Source organism: Teleopsis dalmanni, chromosome 2 (genome assembly GCF_002237135.1).
Source record: "Teleopsis dalmanni isolate 2A chromosome 2, ASM223713v2, whole genome shotgun sequence".
Lineage (NCBI taxonomy): Eukaryota > Metazoa > Arthropoda > Insecta > Diptera > Diopsidae > Teleopsis > Teleopsis dalmanni.
The window spans coordinates 216,066,399-216,090,516 of record NC_051847.1 but is presented as its reverse complement, the minus strand read 5'-3'; the positions used below and the strand labels follow the sequence as shown (position 1 = coordinate 216,090,516).

The 24,118-nt window shown below is 28.3% G+C and overlaps 1 protein-coding gene across 1 annotated transcript in view; it reads right to left on the bottom strand.

Annotated features, from left to right (window-relative positions):
* Nucleotides 1–1,475: 1,475 nt before the first annotated feature.
* Nucleotides 1,476–24,118, bottom strand: part of LOC119684227 (leishmanolysin-like peptidase) — a 33,583-nt gene continuing 10,940 nt past the window's right edge. The window contains exon 2 of the mRNA XM_038098230.1: nucleotides 1,476–1,673. Coding sequence (XP_037954158.1) covers nucleotides 1,515–1,673 — 159 coding nt within the window. The 3' untranslated portion in view covers nucleotides 1,476–1,514. The remainder of the gene's footprint in view (nucleotides 1,674–24,118) is intronic.

Here is a 24,118-nt window from a genome sequence, read left to right as displayed (position 1 = left end):
GAAGCAAAGGATCCATGTTTCCAATGTTTTGAATGTCGAAGTCCTTGTCGTTTTTGGTCAATTGTGAGAAAATGCGGCACTAATCCTGCCAGAAGATTTTTCAAACCCAAATATTCATATAAAATATTCGTTACATGTTCATATGATATGTTTGTCATCTGTACTATCTGACGTAATTTAGTTTTTGGATTATCCAACACAATATCGTGAATTTTTTCAATTTTTTTAAGTTGTGACCTCTTTTTGGACGACTCAGACACTCTTCATCAAAAATACTCGTACGACCACAATATTTTATAGCTTTCCAATAGTTTATTATTGTTAACGATGTATTGTAGACACCCATATATCTACAATGCTTATGAAATTAATTTAGAGTTAGATAACAAATTCTAGTATTCTTTTGGTTTTGGTCTACGTTAAAGTAAATGTAAGTTTAGCTTTCATAGAAATATTCGATTCAAATCTACTGAAACGTTAACTATCCTCATCAAGGGTTGAGATGAGTAAACAGAAAATAATTTGATACGTTTGAGTGGTGAAAGTTTTGCAAACCACCACGACCTCAAAACTTTCTGAGTTACTAAATGCATTTTCGAGTACCGAGATTTATTGGATAAATGTTTAGCAAAGTTCAAGGATGCAACGAATGACATTTCTTTGTGATCTGCTAACTCTATTTATAGAGGCCACTATTTACTTTACAAAACTTGAACATTTGTGAGTCAATAATGAAATAGGGGAAAACCAAATTAAATATAGGTACTTGCATTATATCTAAAATTTACTTGCAATTGAATTCGTACTCAAGGAAGCAAATGTTCACCAAGCAATGACCCTGTTCCAATATAAATTTTGACGCAATGCCGTTTAATCGAGGCGGTCTGGGCAATAACTTTTGTGTGAATCATTTGACATTTTATGGCTTTCAACGCTAAATATTTTGCATTTAGCGCTTATTAACAAGTTAAAAAACGTAATTAAATTTAATTACAATTATTTTTCATAATTATACTGTCTGCTTCAGCCAAACTGAATTGAAGCATAGAAATGTATTTAATAGATTTTAAATTTAAAATTTTAATTAATAATTAACGCTATAAAATTTAATAGATCGTACGTTCAAAAATAATATTTAATTAAAGTAAAAAGAGGGATTAATGTGTTGGAAAGTCATAAAAAAAAATTCAAGTTTAAATATTTTTTTTTCGAAATCACCTTTAAACACTCAAAGTGCAAAAAACTCGTTAAAATGTCATTTAAAAAAATTTGTCAACTAAAAACCAACAAATAAACAAAAAAAAAAAAAATAAAACAAATACTAATTATAAAATTTATTTAATTTAAAATGTGTGTTGAGTGCTGGTGTTCCTCCACATTTTGAAATTTTAAGTTGTTTTTACTTCATAGTTTGTTTTAATACAGATACTTTTCGCTATGAATTATTTATTTGTATCTAAGAGATACAAATTACGTATATCAACTACGTGCTTCAATTCGAGCTTAAGGTAAACTCACTTGTAAACAGAATCATCGTAGAATAACAAAATCCGCAGTGGCTGTTCCCCGACGCTGCGCTTGTGTAGTCTATGAGCCGCTCCTTCTTTGTCTGCGCTGCTGTTGTGGCTTGGCGGTAGCGATTCCTCCATTTCAATCTGCACTCCATGCACAACCTAAAACAGCAGAAGAAAAAAAAAATTAAGTTACTAGATTAAGATACTTTGAAATAATGCAAAACAAAAACTATCAGAAGATATTTAATAAGCAATACGTCATGTAAAGCAAGAAAATTGCTTGGATTAGTTTTTTTTCGTTTTTTATTCTTGAGCTAATAAACAAAAAACCTAAACAAAAGATTCAAAATTGCAAAATGTCAAATGGTACGAAATTTGCACATTGCCTTGGAAAATGCTTGATAACCTCCATAGAAAAATTTTGGTTGGACTGAGAGCAGCGCTGCTTTATTTACCGCCTGAATAGGTTATTGAACCAAAGACCAACAACCAACGACGACTTCGACGATTTATGCATGCTTTAGTTTATAAAGAGATTATATTTTATTTACATGAAACAAATCTCGGAAAGTAGGTCACTTAGTAGAAACCAAAATATCGAAATTTTAATAAGTGAAATAATTCACGGATATATAGTAATTGGCTAATGATATAATAAATAGGAGAATATACTTAAAATTTTGTTAATAAAACTAACAAAATTAATTGCGGAACTAATTTTTTAGTACCTCTTCGGAGCCACTCTTTCTCTATACACTGTGAAATTTGGTTAATTGGTAGCACTGTTCTCTTTTTATTACCTTATTTATTTATGTCTTATTTTTTCAAATTTAGCTAATTAACATTAGTTAAATTAACATTTTCAGATTACTGACTACAAATACAGATTTCTATTATTGTAATTTTTTAGTACAGTTAGGTAGCACTTTTTAACATAAACTTTGTACAGATATACCCTACAGATTTTTTTGTAAACTTTTCTTTCATTTTTAGCATTTATGGGGTTTCAAGTAGAGTGTCAGCGTAGTTTAGTAGGTAAGTTTATTCTATAAGTAGAATATTTTTAAAATCTAACTTAATTAATTCGGTAGAAGCTGAAAGCCTTCTTCATAATTTAGTAAACTGCAAGTATTGGTAAGAAAGGTACAGATTTCTATTAAACATATTACCTGAGTGAGTTTGATTTCATCAAAACATAGAGTATTCGTTATTATGGATGACATCACTATAAAATGGGCAGTTAAATCAAGACAAAATTGCTTTTAAGCAAAGGAAGACTATGAAATCAATGGTTTTCAAAACGTTTTATGTACAATTGATGTTTCATCCATTTTCAATGGATCAAAACACATTAGAATGTGTCTTTGTCGGAAACATTTGTATGCCATTGTATGCCATTCAAAAAAAAGTGCCTTTTCAGCTCCGAATTGATATTCGTTGAAAAACTATATCCAACAAATAGGTAAAATAATAAACTCAGATTATTATTGTGAGTTTTAGACCAATTAAATATAGAAAAAAAAATTATTTTTCATAGAGAGATTTCAACTGAGAATAGTACGTATTTAAATATAGAAGAATATATTTAATTTAAAAAAAATGTAAATGTGAACAGTACTTATATAAATATAGAGATATATATTTAATATAGAAAATTATAGAAGAGAAATCATTTTTTTTTAAATACAGAAGAATATTTTGTTAACATTATAAAAAAATTTTTGAAAAAAAATTTTGTTCCATAGAGATGATGCAGCTGTGAGTAAAGTATAAATTGCTACAATAACAAGATTATCCCCCACATTAACCACTCTCTGAAATTTAGAGGGAGACCTACTCCCATCTCCAAAATTTCTTTAATAGATAACGATTTTTAACAACCGAAAAAATAGTAATTAACACAAAAAGGGGATCTTGCAGGTTTTTATTAAAACAGTGATATAGTTCATACATTGGCTGATTAGTTATAGTAGAAAGATATAGTTATATAGTTATAGTTATATAGTTATATAGATATAGTTATAGTTGAAAGAGATTTTACAAGAACATGCATTTTTTTTTACAACCAAATATTCTCTAGTGGACCTAGTGGACGTTTTTATTAACTTTAAAAGGATATAGTTCTGTTGCTCCCAATTTTTAATATAGTTAAACCTGAAGTCTTATATCAGACAATAAGTCCTCAAACTAGCACATATATAGCAGTACTGTTGATAAGTACTGTGATATAAGATCACAAACACGGATCTATATAAAATCAGAATAATATAAAAATATGCAATAAATAATGTTTGTATAAAAAGAACAGTATTGAAAATTTAACAATGAAAAAAAAAACTGTAATTAATTAATTCAATTTTTCTAAAGCTGGTTTATGGTTTTGTTCTAATAGAACAAAGTAAGTGAATTTGTTAATGAACTTTCACAGCAAATTAACAAAACTACAAGTTAGAACAAATAAGTTGACTACGGCTTTGGGTTAGTTGGCTAGAGAACACTGACTCTGAGCGCTGAATTTGATAGGGTGCAAGTATAAGTATAAATAAATATAAATTATTGGTCCTAATAAAGAATATAATAGAAATATATATTTATATATTATCTAATAAAAAATAATATTAATAAAATATTATAAATAATTCTCTAAATTACAAGTTAGAACAAACAAGTTGACTACGGCATTGGGTCAGTTGGCTAGAGAACACTGACTCTGAGCTCTGAATTTGATAGGGTGCAACTATAAGTATAAGTAAATATAAATTATTGGTCTAAATAAAGAATATAATAGAAATATATATTTATATATTATATAATAAATATATTTAATATAATATAAAGTTATAAATTTAATAAGTATATAATATTTATTTGTATAAAAATTAATAAGAAATATTTCCAAAAATATCATTGGTGGTGAATATTTGGTTTTACTCGAAACGGGTAGTCAGTCAAAAATGCAATTATTTAAAAATAAGAATTTTGTGGTTGTAATTTTTAAAAAACAAAAACAAAAAAAATATAAGGTTATATTATATTTTTCTCCAGAAAGTTCACGGATTTGTTTTTAGACTAAAGTTTGTGATTTGAAGTTTATCAAATCATATTCAGTAGTCATGAAATGACCTTAGCTAAGTCGTAGCAACAGTAATTCACTAATAAAATATAAATAAATTAAAAAAAAAATAAATAAAAACAAGTGATTAAGTCTAAGTGAAAACGTTAGCGTATATAGTTAACAAATATAATAGGAAATCTGTAATATGATTATAAGTGCTTCTGAATTTTAATTAGCTTAATTATCATAAGTTGATTACAATTCATTTTAATTACGAATGCCTTAGAAACGTCAGTTTAATTACAAGTTGCAAAGTGAATGTATTAAAACTGAACTAATAAATTTTATAAACATTAAATACTTAATTAATTATTCTCGCAGTTAAAACTAAACAAGTTCTATAAACTATAGACTTTTTTATTGCAGTTCAGTTGTAAGCTCTTAGCCACCAGTTTTAGTCAAAGAGGCTAACTACTGACGTCGCTCATACGCCGCGAGCAACCGGTAATGTTTTTTCGGCGTACTTTGTGTGAGGTTGCGTTTGACTTTTCACTGAAAAAGTATGTATGAACAGAAATTTAAGGTCAAAGTCTCAGAAAGAGTTCAAGGTTCAATGCAAGAAGTCATATTCACTGGATATGGTAATATACCATACGTAATATTCAAATGAATAGTTTACAATTAAAAATTGAGGAATCAAAAAGATATTTTTGCAAGGAATTTTTAATTAATCTAAAAGCTTTAAATATTAGAGGCTTCACATTCACATTCAGATAAAAGGAAATGAATTCAGAGAAATCAAATTTTAGGAATTCTTTATAATATTTATTTTTAATTCCTGTTAACAAGACAATGACATACAGACGAATATCTATGTATATAACTAATTTATTAAGTTATAAATATTTGCAAATTTTATTTCAATAAAATTTTCCTATGTTATTATTGTTAAAATCTGCAAAATCCTTTATAAATTGAATTAATTTTGTTATTGGAAACTTCGAGGCAGTGGCTAGAAAGTAATTAAATCAAAGCCCAAAAACCATTGAGAAAGCTGTGGTGGTGGTGGTGGTGAATTGTTTTTACTTGAGAAGAAGCGTAGGCAGCAATCTGTCCAAGTCTTCTCCTCAGTCATTTAAATTTGTGATGTGCACAATGGTACTAACATTTCAAAATTTGAAATTTTAATCCTAACGATATTTGATTGGACAATAGCATTGTTCAAATGAAACTGCTGCGAAAGGATGTCCTACAATTGAAATAGCCAGTGTCAGGAAGAGCCTTGAAAGTGCCAGACCAGTAATTAAGTTGCCTATTTGATTATGGCCGTGAAATTTGTCAGTACCATTGGCAAAACAAGAGCGAATATTTTAGGCAAATAATCGGCTTAAATCCATCATTTGAAAATAGAATTTCACTGAAAATGCTTAGAGAGGATTAAAACTGCTTCCACAAATCGGCCATTATAACACGCACATATGTATAAATAATAATATTGAATAATTTTTAGTAACTGAAAATAGCTAGTAGGTGAATATAATTTGTATGTTGGATGGAAAGGTATGGGGGTTTTATGGGCTTGTTTATTTTACATTGAAATTGAAATCATGGTATGAGTTCAATATTATTTCATTTCCATTTATCGAACATTTCTTATATTTTCATATACATATTATTTTACATTTACAACGTTTTCATTCAATTTATATAGTATTAATTCTGTTTAATGACATGCATAGCATGTCATTATTAGTTTAAAAATTATCTAAAGTTTTTTTGATTTTTTGGAACAAGAAGCCAAATATTGATTAAAGTTTCAGGTTTAAAGTTTAAGTTAAATTTATTAAATTTAATATTATAATTAGTCTAATTTATTATTTTTTGGAATAAAAATGTATTTGTATAATGTAAAGAGAGAGAGTTTGAGATACATTCACCTTAATACAATTGTAATTTGCATGTCAACATTGAAAAACTATTCCTCAATCTCATACCACTTCATTATTTCCAAATTTATTTAAGAACGAAAGCATATTGGTATGATAATATGGTTGAAAATATTCGGATATTTTATTAAAAAAAAATCATTATTCGAATAAAAGAAAACCATATAAACAATATAAAGATTTTGCATCATCATCATCCGTTTTTATCACATGACCACCAAAGAGCGCTAAGCGTTCATATATCTGAACGACATAATTGTTGAAAGTTTAAGTTGCATAAAGAATATTGTAGGGAAAGTAAAGAAAGCATAGAAAAAAAATGAGAAAGCAAAAAAAGAAAGAAGAAGAAAGGAAACAAAGAAAGAAGAAGAAAAGAAACAAACACAGAAGAAGAAAGGACAGAAAGAAAGAAATATTATTAGCAAAGTAATTATCACTACATGAGGTTACCTGAATAGGAGGAATCTTGTTAGTTAAGGGCGATATACACCCGCTAGATTTATCGAACTTGTTCCTTAAAGGTGGTCCTTAAGGTCTAGCATTCGAACTGTGACTTATTTAAAGTATCGCAACAGATCATTACTTTGATGTACAAGGTTGCCACTCCAACTTAACCTAACATGTAATAAGACTTGCGTTGAATGCGATTAATGCTTCAGATTTCTACCTTTAGGTTAGTCCCACTGACTTGTCGTTGAACAGTTCTTTATATATAGTCTTTTCATACTAAGGTCAATATTTGTGCTCAATTAGGCTTTGGCGAACAAGGCTACCATCTCAATTTCAACTAACCTGTCATTAGACAGTCATTTATGGTTGGCTTCATTAGAAAAATTGTGGATTCGAAAATCCTTAACTACTTCATTTAGTAAGAATAAATAGAGGACAAAATTAATAACGCATGAGAAGAGTTATTAAGAAAAATTATTTTTTTACATTAAATATACTACATCTACATACAAGTGTTTTGAGTTCTACATTTATTAAAGTGCTATGTGGATGATTGGTAAATATCGGAAATGAAGTTGGCTAATGCAGAATTTACTTTACATTACATTAGGTGGTTGGTGGCAAAAAAAGTAAAGGATTGTATTAGGAATGACATTTAGTTTTTGTGCATAGAAAGGCGAAAAAAGTAATAAAATACAGCACAAAATCTAAAATAGTTTTTTGTAAAAATGGAATTATGTTTGCTTAATACCTTTCTCTTAGCAAATATTTAAGGTGCTAGAGAAAAGATTTATATTTAAGTATAATTTTAGTTTAATTTTTATAGAATTAGAACTGTTTATAGATATTAGGTAAACTACTGTTGTAAAGTAACTGAAACGAATTCCGATGGCAATCATTAATCAATTTCTGTCAAGCCTGAAAAGGAAACAACACTCACATTTGTTTTGAATATGGAAAAGCAAAAATAGTACTAAAATATAGCATCCAATTTATTTTTTCATAAATAAAAATTTTTTTAATGTTGCTTTTAAATAGTATCTTGTATATTTAATTTCTTACAATAAACTTAGCATATCAAAGTAAACATATTTATTTATTATCTGAAAGGGTGTCCAATTAACAATCATTAATCAATTTCTATCAAGCCGGCGATGGGGAGAGATATAATAAGAGTCACACATTTGTTTTGTATATGGAAAAGCAGAAATATTATTAAGATCTGATATAAAAACTTTTTTTAACGAACTAGAATTTTTATATTGTTATGTTTGAAGTAGTTTCTTATAACTCTGTGTCCAATTTCTTAATATAAACTTAACAGATTACAGTAAATTTTTTGCTTTGATTATAAAAGCTAGTGTTATGGAGTTAATTATCAAATCAATAATGAATATAAGCAATATAAATACATTTAAAATTTAAATAAGATTTTTAAATTAGTGCATTTAAAACTGCTTGTTAAATTTCTATTATCAAATATTGATGAAAGCGTACACACAATGACTTCATTATGAAAATCGCAAATATTTATTAAATAATCAAATTTTCTGTCAATAAAAAGTTAAGTCAAATGAAAAGCACATCTTTCATTACTCGTATATAAAAGAATAAGGAAGCAGTTCCCCCAACCCAATATACAATTGAGTGCAGGGGGTGAGGTAAATGGGGAAAACGCCCTCTGGCAGCTACGCTTGCAAAAGATACATTTACAGATACAAACTTATGTTTCCATTTTAAACAATTGGAAGCCTTGTGGCAATTAGCAGCTGAAGTTGCAGTGCGAAATACATGAAATACAAACTTAGATATTATATCTTGATGAACAAAAAAAAAAAAAAATAAATCTGAAGCATTGATAATGTATATTATTGTTTTATGCAATTTTTGCATGCAGATTAATTTGATATAGGCAACACTATTTGTTAAGTAAAAGTAACGATATCGTACAATTCATCTTACAATCTATTTAAACAGTTACTGTATTTTTAACAAAGATACTCAATATAAAACTAGAAAAATTATATAAAAATATTTTTACGAAGAATTTTATATACAACAAAGCCATAAAAAAATTATTATTTATAAAATTAGTAGATATAAAGTAAGGAAAAGAACTACTATTGATCACATAGTAATAAAAGTTTATTCAACCACGTGTCATAATTTCAATTTGACATGCAAAGTAGTTTAATCTTGCTTGGGGTCATAAAAATTTCATCCAATATAATTTATGAATTAATTGATATGATAGCTGATGGCTGCTGATTTCCAATTGTGTAACTGACGTCCAACATTTATGCCGAACATGGCCTTGCATCATCTTAGCTCGTTAATGCTGCATTATTGTTTCTGACATTCGAAATCAATGCTATCAGTTACAAAAGTTACAAAGTGTCGATTCAATTGATTGTTACTTAACAAATCCACACATGGGTACACTACACTACACTACAGTTCATAAATTTAGCAACGCTTGATATAGTAAACTTTACTCTCGTATTTGAGTGAAAGAATATATTTATTAATTTTTTAGAACTCTTTTTTTCAGAATATACTAAATTTAGATACAATATATCTGAGCTATTGAACTAAATCAACTTTGAACTATTGAAGTCTTAACGTAATTGTAGACAATTAAAATGTTATAATGATTAAGACAAGAAATGTATAGTGTGATACATGGAACGATATATGAAGAGAAGCACCTAATAGAGTGCGGTTTCACAGAATCGTTGCGGTCCTATGCCCCACTAGGGGAAACGGACACTAAGAAGAGAAAGATAATAAAGAAACCACCACAAATAAACTGGAAAGTAAGAATCTTATAACAAACATATAAACTTAAACTAATTAATTTTCTCAAAGTAGTAAAGTGATATAAAGAAGGAATAAAAGTTGATTCAATCTTAACAAACACGTGTTTTAAATATTCAAAATGTGTTGGCAAATATTTTTGACAAGCAGTGTAGGTGCCCTTATGTCGTTTCTGTATTCCAATCTGTAAAGATTTAATTTGTAATGTTTCATAAAATGATTGATTAACATATCAATTAGTTTTATAACATCAGTAAAAATGTAAACGGACAATATATATAATTTTATATTTACATTAATATATACCATATATATGTAAATATTTAACATTAATATTTAAAATTAATGCATTTTATATAATAATATTTTGGTCACGGACATAAAACCTTTATGGAAAATAGTTTTATTATCTTAAATATAGCAGACATCGCAATGCATTGAATAAAGAAAATTTTTCTTTTTAAATACGTATATATTTATTTATTGTATCTTTTCTTGCAATGACACTAACAATAAGTTTTTGTTGGTTGCAGTCAGTACAGATTTTACTCTTTAATTTCATATAAAGTTATAAAAAAATATGTCATAGGACACAAAAGTTAGGAACAAAATATTAGCTCGTAAAAGAAGAATTTCGATGAAAGAATATTTCTAAGACATCGGAAAAAAAACCGGGCAAGATATCGCAATGAAATATATTTAGAATTTTTCTTCAGAATTTACTTTTTAATTTCATATGAAGTTAAAAATAAAATATATAAAAGGACACACAAGTTATGAATGAAATATTAGCTCGGAAAAGGAGAATTTCGTTGAAAGATTATTTTTAAAACATCGTAAAAAAACTAAGCAAGATATAGCAATGAAATATATTTAAATATAAATAATTATTTTTATTAGATATATTTATATTATTTAAATATATTTATACTTCATAATTTAATCATATTGTGTTAAATCTTAATTTCTTTTGGGATGTTGTAATTGCTTATACTTATGCCGACCTGTCTCAACCTTATTCATTCACTTTTTCGACGATAGGTTGACTATAACGAGGATTCATTTTTATATACTAACTCTCAAGATGAAGAAGCGTAAAGCATCTATTGACAATTGATAGCACTGGAGTTCCTTAAAGTTAAAGATCACCCTTGTATTCTTCACTTTCTATCGTGTTCTTCACTTAGTCGTAGTAAAGTACTGAAATACATCGATTTTTTTTCCAATTTTCAATCAGGTTTTGTTTTTCAACAATTAAATATATAAATATTTTATTGCTTTTATTTTCGTTGCAAGGTACTCTGTTGTGTTCTTCAATTTCACTTCAATTTGTACTTCAATTAGCCTTTATTGTATATAATTTCATTTATATATATACATATATTCTCCTGATTCTGATCCAATTCGGATCAGGAGTAGGAGCCTGGACGCAGGTTTTACGAAAAGCATGTGGCATGGATGACCAACTTATAATAGATCCTCACTGAAGTATTGCCAAAGCGGTCCCGGGAGAAGAAATCCCGCAGAAGAAGAAGGGGTGTTTTAGTTTCTATAGGAGTCCGACACACCATTCCGGTGACGGTTGGTTTGACGGTACATAAAGTATTCCACCTCCTCACCACAATATATATATATATATATATATATATATTTATATATAAATATAAATATGGAGTATAAAAATATTTGAATATTGTTTTTGTCATCATAGATAAATCCGATTAATTGAAATAAAGAATTTGTAGATGCAAGTGATTATTATTTGTATGTGATTATATCATTTTCAGCAAAGGCATTAAGTTTAAAAGTTTTTAAACTATTTTTTTTTATCTTAATAAAATCTTTGTAAAAATATATTCAATATTCTAATTAAATAAATAATTATCAGTTCTTTGGTTGTTCAAACCAATTAGTATAAAAGCAAAGTTGTATTCCTTGTTTAGATAAAGGATTTACCATATAAAATATAAATCCTTAAACTTCTTCTTCTGGAACATATTTGCTCACTGTTTGATTTTTGTAAAGAAAATGAAAACAAAAGTCCTTAGGTTGTAATTTTAATGTTTATTTTGAGAATGACATCACCATTTACGTGCATGAATTTATGAAGTGAAAGAGTCCCTAAAGAGTTTTGAAGGATTTTTGGTGCTTTCACATAATGTTTCATTGAAACTTTAAAACAAAATCCCAGCTTGCGAATTTTATAAAAGGTAAATACACTTAAATACTTTGTAAAAATTTAAAATATATATTATGTGCAATATAAAATATACAAATAAATAAATATGTACCTATATAAATACATATATATATATATATCTTTGACATATGCCCTTTAAAATATCTATTGAATTATGAAGGAAATCAATACTTTTTTTTTGTAAATATTGCACTTGTAGACACAAATTATAAATTACTTATCCATATAATGTTATATATTTAAAAAACCTAAAAATATTCTTTCCTTAATATCTATTATGCGTTTTAAAATTTATAACACAGATTTCAATGTATTTTGTCAAATACTGTACTTGATTTGGTTCTGTTCAGAGCAGACGGAACAATGATTAAAAATGCCATGCAAATACTTTCTTAGCAGGGTTTCTTAGTCGCTGCTCTGCAGACTTCTATAAGTTCGCAGCATTAGCATTACTGGTTTGTAAAATATTATATTTTTGTCTATAATGATATTTATTTTTAGTAAGATATTTATTCAATCCCTGTGAAACTCATTGAATACTTTTCAAGTCTTCAGCAAGTTTTAAGTTGAGAAACACTGTACTAAAGGATCAAAGTATATTTCAAGACGTCTCCTTAAGTACCACTTTAAGCTGCAATAAATGTTCCAGATGGTATCTAGTCCTCTGAGTACGGTATTCGAATGGATCTCTAAGTCTAGGTCTAGGTAGATTCTTACGAACGCTATTATAATCTAACTAAATCTACAATATGGTAATTGAAAGAAACCAAAAAATGTTTACAGTTTCCGCTAAGTCATATGTCTGGATAAACTCTACCAGCTTAAATTTACAATCTGTTAGAAATTCTTTGCTTAATATCTTTCTTGCGTTATAGAATTTTAGAACTGAGATTTAAATTTATATTATGAAATATGGCAATGGTTTAAAGGATCGGGATTCGTAGTGTTAAAAGTTGAAATTGATAGCAGAAAGAGCAAATAACTATAGCCAAATGCCTTAAAAAATATTAAATATTACTTTAAAGTTACGTAAACAACTGATACTTTCGAATCGACGAATAGGTATTAAGATATTTCATAAATGAAATAATATTTGCTATCGATAGTCTTTGAAATTCGTCTTTTCAACAATAAAAATTTGTATATTTATTGTTGCTTTGTTGTTGTCAATTGCATTTTTTTTTTAATTGTATAAAAAATATACATATGAGTTGAGTTGAGAAATACGAAGTCATTAATGTTTTTGGTAAAAAGATAAATGCAAAAAATATGATGAAAATAAAAAACAACGAATTTGCAACAACATCGATGATATCTTGTGCAACAAAGGAATATTTTTGTATGTGTGTAAGTGTATATGTGTATAAAATTTGTTCAAGTGAATAGTTTGAATAAAAAATCTTTGTAAGCTAATTATTATTTTACAATAATAATTAATAAAGTTATTTATAAAAGAGTAAATAAGTTTATTTAACATTGAGTGTACTTTCAATATGTAAATTAAAACTTTAGTAAATGGTGCTGAGGACTTGGTTTTTTTTTATTTTAAATTATGTATTGCAATAAATTAACAATCTTGGGAACAATAACAAGATAATATATAACATAAAACTATGATCACATGCACTTAATTGGGAGTAATTGTTCAAGAGTCTGTGTTAAATTACTTTAATTAGTAACTTTAAATTACAATTCATTGTGTAACATTACCGATATATATGTTACTAAGCTAAATTCAGAAATCAGTTTCAGTTCAGAGTCTTTTATTTGATACGGTACTAATTTCATGCAATAAAAAATTTATTGCTTTTTAATAGCACAGAAAAGAAATTAAATTTTTATTTAATTGCTTTGTACTTTGTTGCAGTTCATTTCACATTTTTTAATTATTTTATTAATTTTTTTATTTTGATTTACATAATTTTCTTTTGGGAATTAAATCCTCGAATATTCATTAAAATCATAAATTGCTTAAATACTTATATAAAAAATTATTTTAATTGCTTTTAATAGATGCGCATAATAAAATTACTGAAGCTGCACCAAGTTATGCTGAGTTTCTTCAATAAAATTTTGTATCCATCATAATAGATTCCCGTTCTTTAGTTGATGAGCAAATAAAATTAATGAGTAATATTCAATAAACTCTCTTAGGAGTTGTAGTCTGTGACCTCTTTTTAAAAATAGCTGATTACAACTAATTCTTTTTGAAGATTGACATATTTGTTATCTTAGCTTAGTATCTAAAATTTGAACATGATTTTTATCATTAAATGAGTTTTGCAATGACTTAAACAAATAATAGTAAGATAGTGCAGGGTCTATGCCATACGCTGGAACATCCAAACTATCCAATCAAGTTCCGTCAATTTATTATGGTAGAGTCATCCAAGATGTGTATCCTAAAATTGTTAAGATGGAATACAGATCATTTTTTGTTGGCCTGGTTTTTGTTCTGGTTGCTTTTTCTTGATTGTTTCATTCAAACGATGGAGTTGTAAGCAGTAGATAATCGAATTATCGAAGTTTATAATAGATAATTTTCTTTTAATCCTACCAAACACTCTAATATAACCTTGTTAGTTGTCAAACCAGGCCTTGAAGTCGCTTGTGTATTTTCGTATATTATACATTTTTCATAGTTCGATTTTGTTACGTTTTAGCACCATCAACATGTGGTTAATGTCTGATGTCCTCGGTAACAGCTTGCGTCAACAGTTGCTTTAATAGTTGCACAATTATACCAACTTTTTTAGTTGCTGGCCGACCAGACCGAGGTGGATCTTTTATATTGAGATCCTCAAAACGGAATTAAGCAAACTGCTCTTGGGTCTGGCATTCAGTGAAACATTTCTTACCCTTAAAAGCACATAGAATTAAAGTATCACGTATCATATCATATCATATTGTGCATAACTGTGTTTATCAGTAAATGTAGCCTAAAATATCACCTTCAAACACTTATGCGTTGATTTAATCTAATTAGTGTTACCAGATACCTTCTAGTGATAAAAAAGTTGTGGATATTTAGCAATATCATCGAATACTAGAAGAACGGCTATTTAGATATATCAAGACAATATTATTAGCAACGTAGTATGTAAGTTCTAAGCTATATACGAGTACATATGACATATGAGCGTATAATCTGAACATATTTAATGCTCAACAAGGACGATGTCAACTACATTAACTATACTTGAGAGTTATGTATCTTTATATTTTTGACAATTACAGAGCAGACGAACTAGCCAGAAAGGGTGCTTTAGGACCACACTCGGAACACCTAAATAATCTGGGCATATCGCTAACATCATAAAAATTATTATTGAGTCCTTTCTGTACTGTACTAAATTTTTAATGAAAGATACCTGTAGAGATATCGGTCTTTTAGTAGAATTACTTACAGTTTACTGTAAACTAGGGAACCATACTAGAAGATTACGTCGCCCTTTCAATCAAATCTGTCGCAGATGCGGGGAAGACGATGAGAGTATCTCTTATCTGCTATATTTTTGCCCAACTCGTGCACGGTGGCGACTTCATACTTCAGGAGCTCCCTTGCTTGAGGACCTTAACTAATTACAGGACTTGACACTAAATAGCATTTTTTAGGCTTCGCAAAAGGTTCAAGGAGGTTTTAAACCATGAGTTTTTTTCCTATATAGGTATACGCTAACGCAATGGGCCAATAGGCGTAAGTAGTTCCACTAGAAATCGCCGGTATAACCTAACCTAGTCTATGCATCTTCAATATAATTAACATTGTTGTCAGCATATTTGATACATGAGTTACCTTTCGTATTTTAACTCAGATTTAAATAGTTTTCGTGTGATTCCCTCTTGGTAATTATTTAAAAAGTGGTAAAATTAACTATTATCATTTTTAATAAATTAAGAAAGTAAAGAATTGTGTTTTTATCACTCATTTTTGTAAAGTTTCCACTAATATTTATTAATAGTTTTTTAAATAAATAATAGAAATTTGTTGAAGCGAATTATTTTTAGTCATAAACATGCTTAACATACGTCGATTTATGAGTTAATAAAAGTTAAATATAATTTTAAAAATTCAATTTTTTCTTCCATTTAATATTTTTTTAATATATAAACTTTGCATTTGGGTTGAAGTAGTTAAAAATAATAACGACACAGTATAACAAAGTGAAACGCCCATATAACATATACCTAGGTATGTAAATAATTTCGCAGTAGTCATAAATTATGAGGAAATATCGGATTTTTATGTTAGCAGAGAAAATATTTTACTAATTATTTAGAATTTAGTTTTGTATAAAAATAATAATAAAATAGTTTGTTTTAACCAATTAACAATAAATAATATTTAATATTTTTTGTGTAGTTAATCCATGGATACTAAGCGCGTAGGTGTGTGAATAAATTAAAGTGGTACGCTTTTGCAAAGTCGCCTGGGCAACTGCCTTGAGCTTTTTCTCAATAAGCTCCCAACATTTTATTGCGTAAATGGCTTAGCATATTCAGATTAAAGCCAAAGAAACTAAAAGATAAATAAATAAACATGAAGGATAACAGTTTGTTATTTTTAGGTACGACAAAGTAATGGATTTCGAGAGAAAGGCGTTTCATAAAACAATATTTAACCACATTTTATACACAATTAGTAATAATTCTTTACTTGTGTAATTGTGTAATTGTGTAATGATGTAATATAGCTCGTGCACTGATGAGATACTCAACACTTTGTTTATTTACAAGTATTATGGAGTTACAATTTAAGAGTAAGAGTAAAATTTATGAGAAATAAAACATAGCCAAAAGGAACTTCTGAATTAAGTGTAACTAACACCAATGGTTTTTGATATTGACTGCATTGTACATAAAATTAGAAAAAAAAAGATATTTAATCTCATGCAAATTATTCAGAATTTGCAAGTATCTAAACAATTGTTGTTAAGCTTGCATTTTGCAGATTTGCAAGTAATTGCGCTTGAGACAAGTTGCATTCAGTTCAGTAGATTATTTTTGCGCACTACCAGTGGCCACGTCTAAAACCTAAAAACGACAGTGCTAACTTCATATATAGCACCCACTACAATCTTACCTTACCACTCCATAAATACAAAGTATAATATATTATAATGTAAAAAATAATGAAATTAAAATAATTTATAATACATTAATACGAGTACCAGCAATTATGCCTTCAAATCAAATAATTAATTACAAATTGTTTATTGGAAAATTTTAATTATTAGTCAAATAGATTGTCCATTTTAATCGTGCAAAGACTGTTTTCAATAATTTAATTTCATTTATGATTTCTTGGTGATTAAAACTATTTAAATATTAATTTATTTGCTATAATTTGCAGATCGAGTTTCTGAGACGCTTTAACTGGTTTCGCTTTTAAAGTATATCATTAAAATAAATTATTTAGAATCTTAAGAGATTTCAATATGAATATCAAAAATCAACATTTTTACATTTGCATTCTAAATTATTATTTAATAAGAGTTTTGTTATTAAAATTATTTCATAATAAATATATTTTATAATAAATAAGTTATGTGAAGTAAATGAATTCAATGCGCGTATTAAAAAATCTGATGTAATATAATACAATCAACGGAAACACATATACAATTGTGTAGATACTTTTAGAGGTTGTTGTTTCAAGTCTTTTACTAAAGATATTTTTAGTAAAACTGGTATTGGCAACAGTTGCATTATGGACTTTTTTTATCTTAATTGAAGCGAGTTTTCATATCGACTTAAGTGATTGAATGAACTTTTGCACCTGACCGTGTTGAGCTATGCCAAGATGCCAAGATGCCAAGATGCCAAGAAAGCGAATTCAATGCAATGCTCGTAAAAGACTCTTTTATATTATGTAATATACAAGATACTTAAAATTGGCTTTATAGTCTTTCATCCAGATTTAGTCTTTATTAACATCATTAATTTGGTGTTTATTGCTATAGATAAAAAAGAAATTGTACAGAGTGAGACTACACGCAATAAAACGGACGTTTTTAAAAGGTTAAATGAAATTTTCATTATCCTTGGATTAGATTAATTATTTTCATCATTACTCCTACTAACTGCTACCGTACTTTTCAATTTTGGATATATTAACAAATTTATGAGGCCTTTGCAGCGTGACTAGGCAAATTAAATTTGAAAAACTTGAGAGTTCAACCCTTGGCAGTGGCCTTTACCATAAATGAACAATAACATCAAAAAAAATGTATCTAAACATCACTGGAAGATGGATATTTTCGCTTTTATGTAAAATAAATAAATAAATAAACAGTTTTATTGTTGTATTTCAATTAATTTTGTTATTGTATTTCATTAATATTTTAATAAAGTTTAATGAACTTTGAAAATAGAAAACATTTTTTAATAAAGTCGGAAGTACTTTGAAGATAAAATGTTACTAAATAGAACTGTCATTCAGGCTATCATAGGTTTAATTTAAAGTTTGCCATTTTACCATATGTATCACTTAACAATCGCTGTCTTTTATTAAATCAAATGAGTACTGATATCTACAACTGAAAGACATTATAAGATTTGTCGACAACATTAATTTATACAAGTTAGGAAACTCTCTATAGTGATCTCACAATAGATCTTAGCGTCCTCAGTATAGCATTGTCCTTTCTAATAATAAATAAATAACAACCGATTAACGTGTAAACTTGAGTTTTCTTTAGTGATGAGGCTTAATTTTAGCTTGATGAATATGTCAAAAAATAAAATTAACGTATCTGAAGTAGCAACTGTTGAAAGACTATGCAATCACAAAAAAATATAATAGAAATATGATACTAAATAGCACTATAGTTGAGAATTGAGAATACAAAAGGTAGATGAAATGAAAAGATAAAAGTTAGACGGATTCGAATAGCAAAGAAAGGACAAAGACAAAAATTTTTTATTTTTAATTTTTTATTTTTAATATTAAAAATAAAAAATTTTTGTCTTTGTCCTTTCTTTGCTATTCGAATCCGTCTAACTTTTAAATAGTTTCTTTCGTGATAAAAAGACAAGCCATTATCGGCAAGAAAAAATTAACCTTAAGAGATAAAAGTTTTTTTCGCTTTTGTCGTTAAAATATTAGAAGAAAATTTAAACATATATTATGTACTAAAATGAGATGAAAAAATGAGCCATTTAGGAACTCTAGCAAAAATTTTAATAAAATTCGTAAAATTAATAACTAAAGTGGTTTAGTCACATAGTAATAAAATTACAGTGCAGATGAATTGACAGATGATTATAATGTATATCAATTACCAAGTAAGGCCCTTTAGTTCACTTGCAGTGTTTAACTACTCCAAATAATAATGTCCAGCTTTAATAACACAAAGAATAAACATGTTTCATATGGAATTTCTGTTACCAGAACAGATTAAGAACTCTTCTCTAGATTTAGTTCTGGACCTTGTTCACAAAGCTTTAAAGGGTTTTGTGTAATCAATAGTGAAATTGGTACAATAGGACTTTTCAGGCCGTAGTACCGACTGCTGCGCAATTTCACGTCAAAGCTTTTTTAATTTTAATAATCCAAATAAATACATAGATAAAAATAAGCAAAAGACAAAGTGCTAACAAATAGTACTAAAATCGAAATAAGAAAAAGTGCTAGGTAATAGTATCAAAAGAATTAAAATATGTTTGTATAACGTCACTATCGTCAGTATTAATGGTAGTGACGATTAACTACAACCACAAACTGAACGAGGAGTGGTTGTATTATGAAGCAGATATAGTAGCAAAAATTACGTTTGGTAGACTTGGTGGGTGCGTCATCTAAATTGTATGACTGAAGTTGAGTCTGCTCGTAAAACTTTTCATAATAGATTTTATAGTAAGCAGCCGAGTGTTTGAAAAACGCTATATATCACGACGCTTGGAACCTAGAAGTGCTCGATTAAATTAGATTGGATCGCAAATGGGACATTGGGTTAGTGGACCCTTGTTAAAGGAGGCCTTGACCGCATAACTACTATAACTGCATAATGATGTGTATAAAATAGTTGATAATAAATATTATATATAATAAATTATTGCTCGTGTATTTATCTTAGATTTGGTTAGGTAGGAGTGGTGGCTTGGTGTACCAAGAAAGTACACTTGAGCTCAAATAATGGCTCGTTATAGTACCACAGAAATAGCGTTGGTTCATACATAAACAAGCTGATCAGTTCAACGTCGAAAAAGGCAACGACTCCCCAGGTCTCTAGCATTACAGGATGATAGCTCAGTCAGATCTGACAGAAAAAGAGTGTCCAAGATTTTTGATCTTCTCCTAGCTAAATATGGGCACTGACGCATGTTATGGAAAAAAGTTTCCTCCTCATCTTCAGAGCCACAACCGCGACAAAGATCATTATAAGGAATACCTAGTTTCATAGTATTTATCTTAATAGTTAGATAATTTGATTTTAGTGTTAAAAAAAATGTTCAGCTACGCTTCATAAAAACTGTTTCGAAATAGTTTTTTATTAGACTGCATAAGTATCTCATACATATCAAATGAATTCAACTGACAGCATTCGATATTTCATTTAACCTAAAAAACGTTTAACCGACAATACGCAAGTCCGCAATTTCTTTATTGCCAAGTGAACTGAATAGGTACGCGTGCGTAATGTGGCGCTCTAAGTTCGTTCACGTAACATCACCAGCGGTACCCAATATTTACTGTAGCTTGCCATTAACACTTCAAACTCGTATTTAAACTGCATTTAACGGTGGGTGTGTCTGGTTTTTCTTTGATTTGCGTATCTTTCTTCGCACGTTCGGTTTACTGGGCTGCAATCCCAGTACACAGCCGTACGCATGCGTAATGTATCTACAGTTTACGTATGCGAATACTGGAAGTGCAAGCGTTTTGTAGGTTTGCGGTATCAATGGATATTTTTTATGCGGTTTCAGTTTGGCCTGCTCTTCAGTGTGCCAATCAGTTAGTAAGGCAATATTGACGGGTTTTATTGACTTATAACACCGTTTGACAAATTTTTAATTGCTGTACTATTTGTTGTTGTAATCAGTGTGCAAATGTTCGTAATTATTTGATTTAAGCAAAAACTTGATAATTATCTATTGTTAGCACCTGTTGAACAGCATCGTGTGAGCTTTCACTTTCAATTTCAATTTTATTTCAATTTTTTTATTTTTGTTAACTTTTTGCTTTTATTATTTTTTGCCAATTATTTATCGAATTTATAATTTTAGAAAAAAAAATTTATTTTTGCTTGGTGCGAATTTATTGCTATTATAATTGAGTATTGATTCATTTGTATGCGGCTTGGCAGCACATTTCGTCTCGTTTTTCCGCTATTTTGGTTAGCTTAATTTCTTGCCTCATGGGTTAGTATTTGAATTTCAAATATTAGTATTACTTCATCTAAAGCGGTATACATTTCCACATTCATCATTATGCACATGACTTTTTATGTATTTCGTTACGAGTATTTATCTTTTTTATGCATTTCAATATTAACAACTAATTTTGACAACACATCTGGTATATAAAATCTCGTCTTGGACTTGACAGACAGACAATTTAACAATATAACTTTCAATGGATCGTGTGTCGCAAGTTTTACACTTCAACTTTGCGTTATAAACAAATTTATTAGCTTGACTAAAATAGAAGCTGTGAACAAAAAGATACAATCCGGTTTAGTTTGTTTAGATACTTACATTATGACATTGCTCTTCTAAGAAAACAAACTTTTTGCAAGTATTTTTTCGCTTCCACAAAATTGAAGTTGTAATTGTTTATCTTTTTTTATGAAAAAAAAAAAGCAAAAAAATGAAACGTGCATCTTTTCTTCTAAATATAGTAAATTACATTGTAAAAATACGTGATATTTAAAAAATATCTTTTTCTAAACTTATCAGTGCTGTTTTTACATTTACTTAGTTGTTATTCATAAATAAATTGTATCTCAGCTTGTAAAGGGGGTAATGCAAGAATCATTAGGCAAGTCAATATTGACTTGCACAATTGAGCAAACAACAGGAAAAATAGTTGCGAAAATATTAATAGATACTTTATACATAAGGAAATATTAAATTTTATTGACATCAAAATAAGTTTTTACTCAACTCACTCCCTCACTCCCTCACTCATCCTATCTGGAAGCTCGTAAAGGGTAATAAATTTTGTACAGCCTCAATGTCAATAAAATGAAGATTTTACATACATTAAAATGTCTCATATTTCAACTAACTTGAAAGGAATACTGCCGAAATGATTGATAATAGAAGATAATCGCAAAATATAAAAAATTGCACAAAAATATTTTAATATAGGAAGCTATACTTGATTAACTACCATTTTAAAACTATGCACTATATGCAATTGTACAATAAAGAAAGGAGCTATTGGAGTTATAAGGAAATCTTATCAAAAACATGGATGCTAATCTACCGCACACACCGCCTAACATTTGAAAAATATTAAAAGAGATAGGAAATAGAAAGAGAAAGCAGGAAGCAAAAAACGCTCACAGAAATGAAACCTATTACAAAAGACCGGCGACTTAAATACGCTTCTCTACAAGTCTTACGCTTATTAGAAAAACCTACAATAAACATTAGATTAAATGCTGAAAAGACCCAGTGTAACAGAGATAGAAAGAAGAAAGAGTAAAGTTTTCGCAGATATGATAACGACTGCAAGAAATAAGCTAGATTTGATTCGTTAAACCGAAAAACGGTTTCAGTTATTTAAAAAAAAAATTTTTAAAGTCCATCTCCATAAGATAATATCTACCAGACCTGTTCCAAATTCTTTACCCCGATATATTTTTAAGCTTCGTTTTCAAGTTTGGTTTGTGCAATAAATTTTAATCGTACACCCATAAACTCAGATATATAGACAGATAAATTTCGCCATATATGATGCAATTAAAACTATTCCTGATCCTTGTTTACAACCCAATCACCCATAAGGAATCGATGTAAACTTACCCGTGTCCTCCTTACTTTGCATAGCTAACTAAGAGGATTCTTATGCGTGTTTATAATATTGTTCATAATAATTTTTCACACATTTATTATATCTTCTCTTACAATAAGACTTACAATAAGTTTTAAAATCATATCACTAATTATATAATATTAAAATTTTTATTTAAACTATTCATTGTATAAAATAAAATTAGATAAGTAATCCTTATATCCCGAACCCCACTTAGAACAATGGGTTAAATATTAATGCAGTGAATGTTAAGTAGAAAAAGAAAGAAAGGTGCGAAATTTAGTAAAAGATAGGTGCGATTTTTACTTCAAGGTATTGAATATTAATTAATGGCTGGATGGTCAGCTCTTTTTAGGCGAGAAGTAGTAAATAGATGTGCGAGATTTCTTACTAGGAGATTAACATATTCTGTCAGCCTTTTATTGTACTTTTTTCTTATATTGCCAAATTCAGTTTTAACTAGGGGAATTTGTAGATCTCGGTGGATGCTTTCATTTCTTATATACCAAGGGGCACCAGTGATTGTTCTCAGTATTTTTGACTTTGGATGATTTCAATATTTGATGCACTAGCATTGTCAAATAGCTGGATACCATAAGTCCATATTGATTTTATAATGCTGTTATACAAGAGTAGTTTATACTCTAGGCATAATAATCGCACTGTTAAAGCGACTATATAAACAGTGATAGTGGCAAGAAGGAGAACCATCTTGTCAAAACGATCAAGGGGGGGGGGGGATTTTAATTTAAATAACACAATATAGTAACAATTAAATATAGAGTAAAAAAGTCTTTCTGAATTTCGTTTCTAGTTTTGCAGTTAAAAGTGCTATTATCGTTATGCTTACTAACAAGATATTTATTTTAAATTTAATTAGCTGGTTTGTATTGTTAACAAAAACAAAAAAAATAGAACAAAATAAACATAAAAAAATATATTAAAAATATTTTTCCTTTCAGCTCTTGAACTTGAAAATTGCTTCTCAAAAGTCTGCAATTAGTTTTTTAACATAACTGTGTGCATTTTGCGAATATAGTGAATTCACAGCATCTTCATTCCATTGATAGATACTTTTTTTATCTGTATTAAAATAAAATTAAAAACTACACAGTTTTGGTTTGAAAAGCTCAAAGTTTCTTTACAATTTTT